The sequence below is a fragment of the Nylanderia fulva genome, unplaced genomic scaffold, assembly GCF_048542155.1.
Source record: "Nylanderia fulva isolate GAGA-0341 unplaced genomic scaffold, ASM4854215v1 Scaffold19, whole genome shotgun sequence".
Taxonomy (NCBI): domain Eukaryota; kingdom Metazoa; phylum Arthropoda; class Insecta; order Hymenoptera; family Formicidae; genus Nylanderia; species Nylanderia fulva.
The window spans coordinates 891,478-908,155 of record NW_028190161.1 but is presented as its reverse complement, the minus strand read 5'-3'; the positions used below and the strand labels follow the sequence as shown (position 1 = coordinate 908,155).

The 16,678-nt window shown below is 33.6% G+C and overlaps 1 protein-coding gene across 2 annotated transcripts; it reads left to right on the top strand.

The window, feature by feature from the left end:
• The first annotated feature begins 1,826 nt into the window (after positions 1-1,826).
• DopEcR (G-protein coupled receptor DopEcR) lies at positions 1,827-16,678 on the top strand. 2 transcript variants are annotated; one of them, XM_029309042.2, is made up of 5 exons: positions 1,827-2,131; positions 6,810-7,089; positions 7,528-7,747; positions 7,844-8,273; positions 9,505-16,678. In XM_029309042.2, the coding sequence occupies exons 2-5, from the start codon at positions 6,978-6,980 to the stop codon at positions 9,682-9,684; spliced, it is 942 nt and encodes a 313-aa protein (XP_029164875.1). In that variant the 5' UTR covers positions 1,827-2,131; positions 6,810-6,977; the 3' UTR covers positions 9,685-16,678. The 2 variants fall into 2 exon arrangements, with proteins under 2 accessions (XP_029164875.1, XP_029164874.1); XM_029309041.2 differs by having other exon boundaries at positions 6,712-7,089.

Below are 16,678 nucleotides of genomic sequence, written 5' to 3'. Positions count from 1 at the left end.
TACCAAGAATTTTGTTTGACGACAAAATAATAATTTTTAACTCAAAAATTAAAGAACAATGCTGAAAAAGAGCCAACCTTTGCCTGAAGGAAAATATATAAAATCGCTGTATTTTTATGTATCTTTTGAATGATCTGCTGAACTCGAAAATGAAGTTGAAAATTGTTCAAATACCGGGGAAAATTGTAAAAATGTAATTTTCCTAGAGAAAAGCTGTTTTGCAAATCTTTTTTAATGAACAAGTAGCAATTGGAAACAAAGTGTTATTTTATTAATATTTTTGAGAAAAAGAGAGAAAGGGAAGATGTAAATTGCTCATTTTAATTTAATCAAAAAACTAATACTGATACTGATTGTGACGTCTGTGACCTGTGACCGGAAGACGTAAGTCACTATCTTAGGATCACAGATAACAAGACGTCACAGTCAGTATCAGTTTGTCATGTTTTTTTTTTAATTAGATTAAAATGTAATCACATTTCCCCCTCTCTCTCTTTTTTCTCAAAAACATTAATAAAATAAGACTTTTTATTTACAATTGCCACTTGTTCATTAAAAAACATTTGCTGCATTGCATTTTTACATTTTTCCCTGGTGTACGGAATTTTAAGCTCCATTTTCGGGTTCAGCAGGTCAAAAAACATAAAGATATACCGATTTCATATATTCCTCTTACAGATAAATGGTCTTTTATCAGCATTATTCTTTTTAAAAAGTAATCTTATTAAAAGAGTGCAAATTTTCTGCTGAAAGTATTATATTACTTATTCGTATAGTAATTATGTAAATTAATATGCATTTAAAAACATATATTTTCCTTCCATTTTCAGCTCTTTCTTATTGCTTTCTTTCAAACTCTGTATAAAATAAGGATTATAATATATCAATATATTATAAAATTTTATATTAATGAACTTTTAAGATTTGCAATTTAAAGTGGAATTATAGTATTATCTGGAATTTATAGAATTATCGATTACACTTTTCATTACATAGCACAGAATAAAACCATATGATAAAGCTTGAATGTATTAGCAATTCAAATTGATTAATCCTGATTTAGCTATATATATTATTTTTTAAAATATATAGCCATCTCTCTATATAGAGAAGAAGAATTTAATCAATTACGATGCAAACTAATTATGACTGCACCATTTGAGACTTGAGGAGAAATCAATAAGAAACTTTGAATAAAACACAATTTTATCTCCGAATCAGCTGTTTCGCATCAAAGTAAGTTTGAACACAGCAAAATTGTTTAGCGAAGAAAGTACATTTCCAAAATATTGCATATTAAATCCGAGAGACATATTCCGCATTACATAATATAAATATTCCTGAAGCTCGGCGAGGCAGAAACGAAACGACGTACTTACGAGAATCGAGAATCGATAAGCAGCCGTCATGAGAAATATTCGATCGTAAGGGGCAAAATACCCCTATATATATATATATATATATATATATATATATATATATATAGGTATTTTTATGTATATATATATATATATATATATATGCAGAGGAAGAATACGAGATCGATGCGACAATTTCCATTCGCGTTCGCCGATTCTTTCTTGCGCGCTCGCACGCGAGGTTTGACAGCTCGAAATTTCCGGGCGCCCGTGACAGCGGAGAATGCGAGCAGATTCCTGTCGGGAATCGACGAAGTAGAGAGAGACAGGGTGTTCCGCGACAACAGGGTCGCAGCCTCGAATGCGCCGCGAAAATGCCCGGGTGGGAATGGGTGGATCGGGGGTGGCGCGCAAGCGTCGTCGTCGTCGTATCGACGCCTCGACGCCCGGGCCGAGGAAGAGAAGCGGAGTTCTCTGTCAGTAGTTGTAGAAGTCCCGGTCGAGCGAGAGTGCGAATATGTGCGCCTGTGCGTAGCGGTGTGCTTTCGCGAATGCGTCCCGAGTTGGATCCCACGGCAGAGCTGGAGGAATAAATAGGGACGATTCGAGGACAACGTCGAAGCGAGAAGACGACGACGACGTCGACGACGACGCGCTTTCAGCGTCTCGGCTATCGCTGCCGACTCGCTGAGAAAAACGAGAGGGAGTGTCAGGAGGCTGCGACAGGCACCGGCGGAGCTGCTGGTGCACGCGATCAGGATGCGACCGAGGAGGTACGTGTGACGTCGTTCGAACGTGCAGTTCGAAGGTGACAGTGAAATTATTTCGGAGTATTTTTGGGGGAATTTTTGCGGGATGCTGCGTGGACCGCGATGTCATATCGTTGCCTTGGCTAATTATATATTCAAGATTCTCCGCTTTGTCGATATTGTGCCTGCTCCAGTCTTATTGGTTCTCTTCCGTTGCGCAATCATGCAATTGCCATCCGCATTTTATGAATGTTTCATGTCAAAGATTTATCGTACAGCGAGAACATGTGCTCCTCGTTTCAATGTCTTTCAGTTTTTCATTCTCGTGCGCAGTTATCTTTCGTTCGTGTCACTTCTTCGTTTCGTATAAATGTCATATGTGCTATGTCATTTTTTTTAATAACTCTAATTGATCAATGGCATTTATACGTGTATATAATGTTACATTTTTAATTTTAAATAATTTATAATATTTAAGTATGACATTTATATTATTTCGAGTAAATTTCAAATTCACAATTTTTTTGTTCAAATTTCACTTTTAGAAAACTGAAAACACCCAGAATATTGTGTAAGAATCAATAAGATTTTTCACCGATAGGTTTGGCTTTTTATATTTTTTCTAATTTTGTATTTTTATTTCGCAAAGTCGCCACAAAGAACTTTTACTAATAATAAGTGCATTTACGAGAAACAAATAAAATTTCATATCGCGAGCCAAGCACGCGGCTGGAAAACTGCGATGTGCATTGACTCGCGCGCGTCCGCTACTCGTGTCGTGGATCACCCCTTATCTCGACACATGCGCATGGCTGGGCAAATATTCGGTTAACTAAACAAAAGACAGTAGCCCCTGCTCTGTCGGATACGAGTTCGGGGTTGTTCGTCATCGTGGATCCCGATATGAAAGCGCTCTCGCTCCGACGATAATTGAAGAGCCCCGCCGGGAAAAAGCTGTCGCTCCGAGCTTTCTTTTTTGTCAACCGCAATAATACCGCGCCGTTGATTGTCGTCGGATATAAAAATGGGTAAAAATAGCAACGTTTCGAACCCACGAGAGAGAGGCCGTGTTTAAATCGACCTTCTCAGTTTCCGTGTAATCGTAAGGGTGTATGGAAAACTAAATTATAGATTGGAAAGAGTTAAACTGAAGATTAGACTATATGTGGTGCTTTAATTGAGTTAAACTAGTTTTGTAAGATGCTAATTATTGTTTATCAAAAAGAATTTTTTATAAAATTTAGTATACTTATATTTGATAAAATATGCATGGGGGGTGTAGATTATTAATTCTCTTTCTGTTTACAATCTATTATTACAACTTTTTCTACTGCATTCTTCGACATAATTGACAACTTTGATGCAACAATGTTACGAGATTTATTGCGTTCAAAAAATAATTTTCAAATAATATAATTATAGACATGTGGAAGAAATTATAAGTCATATATTTTAGATTCAGTCCTGAACAAATGTCAGAGAAAATTCTCAATGAAAGTGAAACTGGAATTATTTTTGCATGTATTATCATAAATTAATGTTGAGTATTAAAATTTTCCATATTGTTTCGTTCTTTAATTATATCATAAAATTAACTGTGACCATATTACAACCACATTACAGGTTGAACAATAATTTCTATTGTCTCGTGATAGAAATAGTATTATAGAGTTATTAATAGAGTTATTGATATTAATACAAGATATTGTTCCATGAATGACTATATATTGAAATAGTTGATATCATCGTTTGACATTTCTGTTGCAATTTCCTGTCTTAAATGGGCAAACCTTATATAAGTTTGTCTTCGATCACGTCATGCAAGAATAATGTAGACAAATATAAAACAACTTTATACAAAATGTTCCAAAATTGTCAGGTGCTTTTTTAATTACATAAATTATTTAATCAATTTTAAGTTGAATTTTTCCTCCCCTATGAGAAAATCAGACGAGACCGCCGCAACTTTTCGATTTTCAATATTATATATTTGAAAGTTTAGTAATTAAATTCTAAATAAAATTTTTTTATTAAATTCAGATAAATTCCATACAAAGTTAATTGATAAATAATTTTATTTACTTGCTCTTTCCAAGTTTTCATTCCGAAAATACGTTTATTTTCGCAGTTGCAATTTAATTAAATTCTATTTAATTAAATTTTTTGGGAAGTACAAATTAATCAATCAAAGAATATAATTCAGAAATATTTGTTAGTTTTAGAATAAATTATAGAATATATAGTGTTACGATTTTTTCAGAAAAAGAATTTAATTAGCAGCTCTGTAAAAAAAATCTAAAGTTTTAATATAAATCAAGAACGTGCGTTAATTAATGTATTACCTATCTTTGACCAACATACTAAAACATGTTCCCTTATGTTATTTGATAAAAAAAATTTTGATTGAAGTAACAGACCAGAAATATATCTCTGTTTTTGTTAATAGATACCAATATTATATTGCAATATTATACATATATATATATTATATATTAAGTCGCAATAAAACAAATATATATTTTCTCCCGTAAAAACTTTTAGCCGCATTTTAGTGCACGATCGATGTTATCACACCGCAGAGAAAACTGCCAGGGATTATTTTGCGTTCCAGTAATCTCGTTGATCGACAGTATTTGTACCGTGCGTTTTTTACATTTGCTAAAAGAGGAATAAAAATGGAAAAATCGGTAGCGGAGTCACGCGTTATCGAAGACTGAGTAGTGGCGGCGAAGGCGAGAGACCAGCAACGTAATTGCTTAAGCTATAATACACTCGGGGCTTCATTAAGCTGCTTTTCATGTAACAAAGCGTCGCGTGTCGGTGCTTACGAGGCTTGCTTATAATTAAGCAAGTATTATAGACGATAATTGCGACATGTATCGATCTTCGAATTATCGTTTTCACTTAGGTAAACGCATGTGCATTGGACAGAATGGCAGCTGATTTTCAATTTTATCTAGTTACTTTGTGACTAGCTAAAGAGGCCAATCCGATGAAAAGATCAATAGAATGTTCAAAAAAAAATGTGCGGAGAAAAAATATCGAATATGTTTATTTTTGAAATTTAATGTGAGAGAAAGAAAGAAAGAAACACAATTGCATTTTTTATACTAAACATTCATAAAATAATAATTAAACAGCACATGATTATCTTAATCATAAAATATTTATTCCATTAATTAGCGATTACGTAATTATTTTGTTTTTAAACTATAAATGATAACTATAAGTACAATACAAAGAAAGCTAAAGATAACAAATTCACGATTATTCCAAATTGTAGCAACAGAATGGAAATGTATTATACTCTATATTAAATAATTCAATATTTTATACATCAAAATATTTGTGCGCAATAAATAATACAAATAATAATAAGAAAATATTATATACATTAACGTACAAATAATACATTCATTGCTTTCAATAATACAAACAACAAATATTATATATATCATGCTACAATAAATATATAAAGCAAAGCATTTTAAAACATTACATTTATAAAAAAGAAAAGAAATTTAATTTTCGGATCTTATTACAAGTATACTTACACGATTAATTATCATGTAATCAATGCGGATTAAAAATAGCATACAAAAAGTACGATGCAGCTGAGGGTATAATATCAAGCAGGAGTTTTGATTGCAACGTTAATTCACGTCACTCTGTTCCTTTACTTCGCGTCGTCGATGGTGTCATGTCACGTCACGTCGTGCAGAAAATGCGGAAGTTCTACTTTAATTCGGGAAACGCGACGAACGACTGCACGACGCTACAATATACCCCTCCATTCAGGATCGACTCAGCTAAATTATGAATGGCGGTCGATACCTAGGGTGGGAAGGCGTCGTTCGCGGGATGCTTCTACGAGGGAAGAGTTACGTGGCTTTCGCGGAAAAAATAAAAAAGGGGGAAAAATATACGGCGTATATTATCGGCACGAACGCTCCAGAACTTGCCCGATATCCTTGTTCCACGTTATCCAACCAATCTATCATTCGGAATGCAATTCTCCTATGTTACCGTTCTCCCTATGGCCAAGCTGGGGCTGACACACTGACCTCAAATCTGAAGATGAACTGTGCGCGTGGCTCGGACTTGATATTTTTATTATTCTCTATCTATTTATAGCGTTTGTAGGCATTTATGGAAATCGTTTATTTAAGAATACGTTTATCATATTTTTTTTTTAATTATTTGAACATTGTTTTCATCATATTTTTTGATAAGATTCATATCCAAAGAAATATGCGAATTTAAAAAGTTTAACAATTTAACAGCTAGAGTATCGATATATCTAATAATTAATATATACATACAATTATATAATAAATATACATATACAATTATAATATAGAACAATTTTATAATCAATTATTAGCATTGAACTAATATTTTAAATGCATTTTTATATTTGTAAAGTGTTTCATCTCTGGTTGTATTATCTTTCGTTGGAATCATTTGTTAAATTGTTTGATTGAAAATTGACTATTACAAGAAAAAAAGAAATATGCTTAGTTATTTAAATATAATAAATTTCCACAAGAAATAAGCTTATTCACAGCTATCCTAAGTTATTAATTGTTTGATTAAATTTACAGTGACACGGTTACATCAATAGTATATCAAGATCCTTGAAGACACAGTTTCAATATCGAGAACTCTTTTGCCTAAGGACTTCAATATTTATTTCTAATAGTGCGGAAACGGAAAGTACATCACGAAGAAGAGACGTGCAAGAGCGGAAGGTGGATCAGTACGAGCTTCGAGAAGCGTCCAGCACCTGGTAACAGGAAGATCGCGAAGAGGGTGAAGGGTAAAAGCATCTAAGGGTGGGTGGGGGGATGCAGCTCGAAAGGGTGGCGGCATGGAGGAGCCCTCGTTGGAGGCTCTCATGCAGTCGAGCCTTATCCTCGTGGTCGCCTTCGCCATCATCCTCTCGAATCTCTTCATTATCGCCACCTACCTTAACTTCCGCGGTAAGCCTACGATTCAAGGATGCTTCGCATTCGCACTTTTTATATTTTTCATATTGTATTCATAATGTCCACTTCAATTGTCATAGCGTTCATTCAGCGCTCAAGCGCATCTTCTTTTCCCTTTTGAAAGCCATAAGCCATAAATAATACAATTTGATTATTAATAAAATTAATTATGTGGGATGTAAGTATTTTATTATAATTTATTTTATATTGCTACTTTTATAATTATACTTTATTTATTATTAATATTCTGTTAATGATAATATGAATTAATAGATTAATAAAATAATTAATGAATTAATAAAATAATAAATTGTTGGATGTCAAATTCTGAATTGATGCCAACGAACGTATAAACATAGCAATTAAAATATCATTGTTGTTAAAGAATCGATCAAATACGTTTAATGAACACTAAAAATCCTTTATTCGCAGGTCCCTCCGAGGTGATAAATTACTACTTGCTATCACTCGCCTCGGCAGATCTCCTATGTGGTCTGTTGGTGGTTCCGCTCTCGGTATATCCGGCTCTGGTACGAAGATGGGTTTACGGAGACATCGTGTGCCGACTCGTCGGTTATTTGGAAGTCACACTTTGGGCGGTATCAGTGTACACTTTCATGTGGATCTCCGTAGATCGCTATCTGGCTATCAGGTATATCGCGATTATATGATCAAAAAATCGATTCGTGCAGGCGACTCAAGTTTTGATACCTCTCTAATACGTCGGTCTCTCGGACGATTTTTGCAGGAAACCGTTGAGATACGAGACCGTACAGACGAAAACCCGATGTCAATGCTGGATGGTCTTCACGTGGATCAGCGTGGCGATGATGTGCTGCCCGCCTTTGCTCGGCTTCAACAAGCCGATCTTCGATCGCGAGGCCTTCATCTGCATGCTCGATTGGGGCAACATGGCCGCATACACCATCACGCTGTCGATTCTCGTGTTGGGACCGTCGGTCATCACCATCGTCTACACGTACTTCTATATTTTCTCCATGATGAGGCGACTAAAGTCCGGCGTGTTGATCCACGACAAGGAGTACGCTACCGCGCTATCGGAAAATCTGAGCAACCCAAGTCACATTATGTCCTTCGTCCTAGTGATGGCTTTCTGGGTGTCATGGGCACCGTACGCCGGACTAAGGATATATGCAGTCGTTAACGGACCGCCTCAGGTAATGCCATTCTTTTGCGATTTATTTAATTGCCCAACAAAAGGGCAAAAGTTGCTATTAAAATGAAGGAGGAACATCTTGTCTTTCTCTACACATAATTTCGATAAATAAAATACTCGGGAATCTGTTAATACTTTAAGATTGTACATTTTTTATTTAGACTATAAGAACAATTGAGCAGTTTGAATTATATAAGACTATGTTTCTACATAAGCAAGTTTAGTTTTTTTTTTTTATGAGTGCGTACTTAATTTAAAAATTTGAAACTTAATAATAGGCACAATTTCTCATCGAAAATACGGTGATATTAGAAAGACAATCAAAACTCTTGACATTTATGTAATCTGCATCGCCCTTTTGTATGCTACTATTTTTAATCCGCATTAATTATATGCATAATTTTATTTTTTTATAAATGTATATTTTTAAATGCTTTGCTTTATATATTTATTGTAGCATAATATAGTATTTGTTGTTTGTATTAGAAGATTATTAGACTGATACTTTGCTTGACATTGATGTGATTTAAAAGTAATTTTAAACTTTGTGAAAAGGGGCACTGGAAATGACACAATTAAAAATATAGGTCGACAGGTTCGTAAAGCGGAGTAGGTTAATAAAGCATACACTCGTCGGTACATAAGCATAAGAAGTTCAGACACAAGGACACTTCCGACTACTTTATGCGATTGTTATAAGTAGTTGGAAAATATAAGGGAATATATTCTTAGTACTTATGCGCTATTAAATGTCATTTTAAATCATTGAAAAAGCTACAAAAGCTATATTTCTTTCTCGTTTACATTTGTAACAGAGTATAAGCATCAGTTTCTCAATTTTCGCATTATTACGAAGAATTGATTAAAGTGTGAAAAAAAAAAAAATTAACCCTTAGTCCCGACGGTTCTTTTCGGCACCTTTAATCCCGACTCATGGGTCGTTTGCGTCTTTGCGTTATTTGAATCAGTAAAAACGCTTTAAAAAATCTGAAGAAATTCATGGAGTTTCTTGCAATCTTCAACTTGAAGTCCCAATCATAATATTTCGATAAAAATAATTTTTTTATATAGTTTGTTATTAAGAAATGGAGGTACCTAAGGAAAAATTACTTGTTCGTTTGGGTCGCAAACGATCCATGAGTCGGGACTAAGGATTAAATTAAAGAATCTCATGTTCGGGTGATCACAATTTATTGAATATCTCCAGCTTGACCTATATTATTTATTCGTAGGTGCCGTTTTTACACTTCGCCGTGGTGTGGCTAGGGGTGACGAACAGCTTTTGGAAAGCGATCGTTCTTGGTACACTGAGTCCCCAGTTCCGGTTGGCCGCGCGAGTACTCTGTCTCACAGTATGCTGCCGGCACAGGCGACTTCCGCCGGAGCTTCTCGGCCTCGACGACGACGACTAACGCCACATTGACAACATCTACGAGCAGCAGAGCCTATGTTGCGTTCTGTTCTACCCGCGGCGCTTTCTTAAAGCGTCGCTTTTACCGCTACTCAAGGATCGTCCTCGCATCTTGGCACCACTCGCAGGATGTTCCCTTAAAATTTCGAGCTCCGACGTACGAATCGGTAACGATCATAGCTTACGAGTATCGATATTAACTCCTAACTTAGTTGGAATAATTTGAAGTAATAAAAAATCAAAATAAGTATAATGTAGAAAATAGAAGAAGATATATGGAAGACATATTGAGAAAAAGATTTTTTAAATCTTTAAATAGAGAACAAAATATAGAAATTCTGGATCCAAATTCTATGTTGTTAAATAATGTGAGAATTCGATATTTTTCCAAAGAGATAAATCTCTATTGTTATATTATCTGCATTCTATTTCTATATACATGTAGTTGTATACATTTATACACTGTACGTTATGTATTTTTTTTTTTTTTTTTTGAAGAAGAAGAAAGGAAACTTTTTGAAAATGTAACATTTTCACCGCGAAGAAAGATTTATAAAACTTTGAGATAAGTTTTAAAAGCAAAGAGAGAGAAGAAAATTAAAAATATTTTATAATTTGAGTAAATAACTTGTACTATATTTAATGCTTATTGCAATATCATAGTAACAATATGATAAAAGTAGTTCAAGAGATTGATAAAATTATTGATCAAGAGTCTATATTATACGTATATCTGCGCTAATATTACAACAGCTCAAGTATTACTTAGATTGAACTGTCAAACAAATCAAAATTATACAATCAATATATTTAGAGCTTATCTAATTTTCATAATAGATCAACCAACCATGACGGTCCATTTATAACATCAAAGGATGACCCGAGATAAGCGAAACAATGCGAGTGGTGCTTCAAGTTTTGCGAAATAACAATAGGTTACCGGCGGAATTCGGCGACTCCGCCGACGCGCGTCCATTTCTCTAAAATAATCTCGCTTCGCTCAAACACGCTATAGTTCGTTAATTAGAGTCCCGTTAATCTGGGGACGACTTCCTGCGCCATACAAGAAGAAAAAAAAATCAAGAACGACAAGTCGCTCTATGGTATTTGAAACTAATTACCTTAGTCTCTATACGTCGACGTAAGATCACGCTCAATAAATGTCGTAGCGAATTATTATAAAAGAAAAAAAAACAAAACAAAACGAGAGTTACTGACTGTCGTGCGAGCAGGCCGCAGATCTGATCGTATATATAAAATGATTCATTAAACGATGCCGGAATATATAATATTATATGCGGAGAGAGAAATTTAGTCAATTAACGGAGATGCCTCTATATCTGAATGTGACGCGTCGTCGGCGACGAGTTTTACGTCGTCGAAGTGTCGTCGTGCCCTCGTAGAACGCCCTCGATAAAGGGCGATCGAAGAGTGCCGAGCGTGCGAACTTTACGCTTCTTTAAATGCGCTTCCTAGCCGCCGGCTTTCCCGCTCTTTCTCTTTCTCGTCGAGAAGCTGCGAAAAAAAAAAACAATCCACGAAATCAAAGCGCGTCTACATGTAAACGCCGATTCAAATTCGCTTATCCCCATTTTCTTACTACTGAAATCACTGGTGGTACTATATTACATAGTCATATGAACTATAGCATAATTATTGAAAAAGTGATATATAGTTTGCATGACTAATTAAAATTACAGATATGAACTAATAATCTGGCAAATTTGCGAGTCTGCCAATTTATGCAAATATAGAAAGTTGACGAAAATTGCGCGCCAAGATTCTATATAGTATATATAGCTTCGTGACTTCTATGAATGTGAATCTCAAATAAATTGTTATATCGAGATTCATCTTCGTAGCGATATATAAGCGAGATTCGATCGCAATTATTATTAATTATTCATATAGCGGGCCCCGCGACGAAAAAGAGAAAGTGCTTCTCTTCAGAATCAAGTTGGGCTCTCATTAGCTTTCTTGACACTTTACTGGGTTTATGAAATACCCTTTCCACGGAAATCAAAATATCGTTGTATAATCTAAAATTCTTATTTGAGATCACGTAAGTTTTACGGGCGTCGCCCGCTCTATTGTAAGCTTTATTATTAATCTTATACGAAACGCTATAGTCGGCTAGTGGCAACTTTTTTGCATGAAAGCGTAAACTATTGCGTCCAATTTTCGCACGTCTACGTGAATCATGACGACTCAAGGCGCAATTTCGAATGAAATATTTGGACAGCCTATGTACAATTCACAACTGGAAGCTGGAATTGTGTGGAATCGAATTCTTTAAGAGATTGCAAACGAGAGGAGCATATATGTTAGAGATAAAAAAAAACATACGGTTTTGCGAAGTAATTCCATTAATGCGAAGAAAGGCAGAGTTTTCGACTGCTTAAATTTAGTGCGCGATTAGCGAATGTAAGATGCAGATTTTTATTAGTTTAATGTATGTATTCATTTTTTTGTTTTAGATTCCTTGCTCCTAGGTTTAATATTTTTATTGATTGCAATTTTATTAAGTTGCTAAATTGAGACTCGAAGAAATTATGAAAATATATATAAACATTTTTTTGGGGTTTGTAAAACTTTTACTTGTGTATATTGTTGACATTTCAAAGATGATAAAGAGAAACGAGGTGCTTATATAATGAAGAACGCAAATGTAACATAAATCAAAAAGTTGTTACCATAAATAAAAAAGGCGTTTATATATATTTATTTAATTTAATATAATTTTTATAGACGCGAGAAATAAGTTTGAAATTATAAATACACACGCAACATTCAGAGAAAAAATGCATATATGTATGTATATGTGTATAAAAATGTCTAAAAATTTTTTGAGCAAAATAATTATCTATGTTTCGCGAGAAATCAAAGATTTCAACACAAGAAGAATTATCGAACGTGAACAGATTTGTGGCGCTTATTACGAATAGCATAAAATTCTAGAATTAGGCATAGCTGAATTTCCACGTAATGTCGTCGAAATGAGAAGAGAGCAATGTAATTCGTCAATGTTTCTTCGCTGTGCTCCTGGAATAGTGCTCGCGTGGATAATGTGGGCGCGCCTTGATGTTTTTGACAAAACATTAATTCTATATCCGAGTCAGTGTCTAGAAAAATCTCAGCTTCTATTTTTTACTCTAAACTCTAACACAATTCATTCAAACATATTGACTTTTCTCTAAAAAATTTAAAAAAAAAAAAACAAAAGATAAGAGCACTTAATCGTCATCTAATTCGTGGCATTTTGGAAAAAAGTATAAAGGTGCTGTTCAAAACATCTACACATTAGTTTAAATATAAATTATAAAATCTTCAAGCTAAAAGTTAAAATTGCATCAAATAATTAGAAATATTTTGTAGACATAAAAAATTGTGCAATAGTAAGTAAATTACAGAAGAATAATATAATTCGAGTAAAGAAAAAAGGATTTAAATGATTCTTATATATTTCAAGCTACAAGTATAATTTTTACTTGATATTATATAACAGCTACCTTTAAGGATATTTGACGCGACAAATCATAGATTTTTCTGGCAATTTTGTCCAAATGATTATTTAATATAATGAGAAGACATAAAGAATACTATTTCTCTCTACGTGGTATTATGGTGTCTTATTCGGTTATTTAGTATAATAAAAAGACGTAAAAGATGCTCTCTCTCTCTACGTGGTATTTTATGATGTCTTAACTATACAACGGAATCAAACAAAACTATCGACTATCTTCTAGTTCCGAACGTTAGCTATATAAGTCGATTAAAAACCCGGTTAAAAAGTAACGCAAGTTCGACTGGAATTGAAGGATAATTTACGATGTTGAAAAAAGATCTCACACAGATATGATAAAGTGTAACAAATTATCGCATGTTTTCGCATAAGCGAGATTTAGCATTAGCTATTGATATTGTTAAATAGATTATTGTCAATATGTAAGTAATGACGGTAATCACAAGTAATGAACTAATTTAATTTCACGACGAAGACACAATATTGCACAACGGCATTATTTATGGAGCGGAGAATATTACAAATAAAACAATAAAAACAAGTAAAAAAAAAAAATGTGTTATATTATCGTATACGCTTCCCAAAAATATCTCTGCAAAAAGATGACGTATTCTCGAACTGTGCGACAATTTTTAGCCGGGCTCAGCTAAGACGCATTAACATTTTATTGCGAATATCTCTTTATACGTATATAGAATCGCTCGTGATCCGGTTTTTTCGTCCAGATCCGAATATCGTAAGCTTTACTCCTGTAATTTAACGTCGCCACTGCGCAGTGGTTCGAGATAGTTATATAACATCGAAGAGGCCCTCTTTCTTCCCCCAGATAAAGAGCACACTTATCCCTCTTTTAGTCTTTTATTTGTCTATCTATAATTAATCTATAAAATTGCAGCTGATTTTCACGACCACTAGATTGTAGAGATTTATATTATCCTTTAGATCTGTCAAAAACATATTGTATCTCAATGATTGTCAGATATCGATTAAATTTCTTGCTCAGTGTTTCGAGAGTGAAAGATCATGCTAGGATATTATTAAAGATTCATCGGTGATTTATATCAAGTGAGACAAAGTATGTGGTTTACTTCGGATGTAAAAAGATAGCGACATCAGAGCTTCAATACTGAACCCCAAGAACCATAAGATTTTTGTAAATAAATATTTATTAAGCGAGACACACACACACACACACGATTTACTTTGAACAGGATCATTTGCGAATTATATACATACATTTGTTTATAATCAAGCACACAGAATTTATGAAAATATTTTGTACAACGATTTCCTTTTGGTGCGAGGCCACAATGATACCATGTTATAATTTTAGTGTACATATAATTTAAATATTTATAATTATTAATAGAATTAAATTATATTTATCGCAACTTCTCAGTCTTGTTTATACTTAACCGATTCTCAACTATCAAGTTGTACGTGATAAAGAAAAAAAAAGAAAAAACAAATCTCGCGCCACTCCGCACTCGCGAATTCGCCAAAATCGAGCAGTATTAAATTCCTCAGCAATTCTACGACATTCTAAACACGTGAAAGTCGCTCAAGAGAGAAAAAATGAATGGTCGTGCGTATAAAGAAGCAAGAGAGAAATCGAGAGAAAAGGGAAAAATCCGATCAGACTTGATTGATACGTCGACCGAAATGAGTTTATCGATAATGAAAAAAGCCAGACGACGAAAAAAAAAAAAAAAAAAAAAAAAAATAAGAAAGGAAGATGAAAAGAGCGAACAGAGTTGGGTCCCTGGCAGTTTCCCGGGCGGCCTTCATTATTAACGATTAATTACATTTTTGTACCTAGCTGCTAGTTTTGTACTAGTTTTGTAATGTATCTCTCACCACGAGCGTGCTGTTATTACATGTTTTAACTGATTGTTCGCAAATGGGTCGTCTCGATCGATCGCACATGTATGTTCGCGATCGTCCTGGCATCACGATCGACGATTTTCGCGCAGAATCGAGTTGTATGCTTGGTGTGGTAACTGTAAAAGTCGCATCACAAAATGTATCTGCGCTTGTAAACCCTCCGAAAATCGTGGCGTGTTTGTGAATGAGAGAAATCAAAAAATATTTTGTTCAATAATTCCGATATATCGAATTATATTATGATATGTATAACTCTTTATGTGCAATTTATAATTAAAATTTAAATATAATCACTTTTGAGGAAAGTTAAAAGATATCTAATGACAAAAGAATTAATTAAAAGTAATAAAATGAAAATTAGTTTTGCGACTATACGTGATCCATATATTATATGATCTATACGTGATATATTAAATAGATATTACGATTTCCGGAGGATTAAAATAAATTTATAGCAATTTTGTTGCGTTAATTTCTTTACAAATGTTTATTTCTTTAGTATATTTATATTTCCTGACGAAAGAAATTTTCTCGATGTATGCAGCAAATTTATTCTAGAGTGTTACGTTTTATAATTTGTATTCAATATGAGTACATATCAGCGATTAAGATTACCACATTTAGTATATGTATAAGGTAGAAAGTGACGTGTTTTGAAAAATTACTTACAGATCAGGAATGCTTCGCGGTTTTGTCCAGGCCTAAATTAATAGAATTAAACGCAAGTTGCAATTTTTCCGATCATATAAGACGATTCATAAACAACCTTAATTTCTTATAATCTGATTGTTATATATGAAATAATTGTATGTAATTGTACAAATGATTCTTCTGTAATTATATATTCAAAAATGATTGTCAACTATTACCACTACAGAACAATTTAAAAGTAATAATAGTGACATATGACATATACACTATTATATATGAAATATTAATTAATTATAAGACAGGAATTTTCAATAAATAATCAAAACATAAAATTTATCAAATTAAATTTACAATGGTTAACGAGATTTTATTCTACAAGTAATCTCAAAAAAAAAGATTGAGCTTTAAATTATTTTAATTTTATAACTTTGATAAAAAAATGGTCATTGTCATTATTTTCTAATCTGAAGATCTTAACAAAGTTGTTTGTAAATTGTTTTATTTGGCCGATAAAATGTTGACTCGCATATAAGCAATCAAAATAGATTTAATAAGCGACACTTTTCAGGACGGACGCATTGTTGAAGTTAAATCAATGTCATTGTTGATTAGTTTCAACATATACTATCTTGATGTATGTATATCTTAAAATTAAATTGTTAACAATGGTACGTTAATATAACATACGACATGTATCTGTGCATCCGTCTTGTGTTAATTTGTGATAGAGATAAAAAAAGAGCGCGCACGCGAATCGCCGTAGAAGCAATCCCGATCGGAGAGTAACGATGAGTGTACTAGCTATGTCATGACGATAACGTGATATGACTTTGATGATAATGGTACAATATTAATGATTATTGTCCTAGAAATTAGTCTAGTGAAAGATATTCCAATAATAAACAGAGAGGGCGTAGATGCCGCATATTTCACTCGA

Excerpts from the sequence above, each read along its gene's own strand:
- DopEcR (XM_029309042.2), top strand. The coding sequence starts at position 6,978 with ATGGAGGAGCCCTCGTTGGAGGCTCTCATGCAGTCGAGCCTTATCCTC. Across the intron at positions 7,090-7,527 it reads CACCTACCTTAACTTCCGCG|GTCCCTCCGAGGTGATAAAT; the intron begins GTAAGCCTACGA and ends CTTTATTCGCAG. Across the intron at positions 7,748-7,843 it reads GATCGCTATCTGGCTATCAG|GAAACCGTTGAGATACGAGA; the intron begins GTATATCGCGAT and ends CGATTTTTGCAG.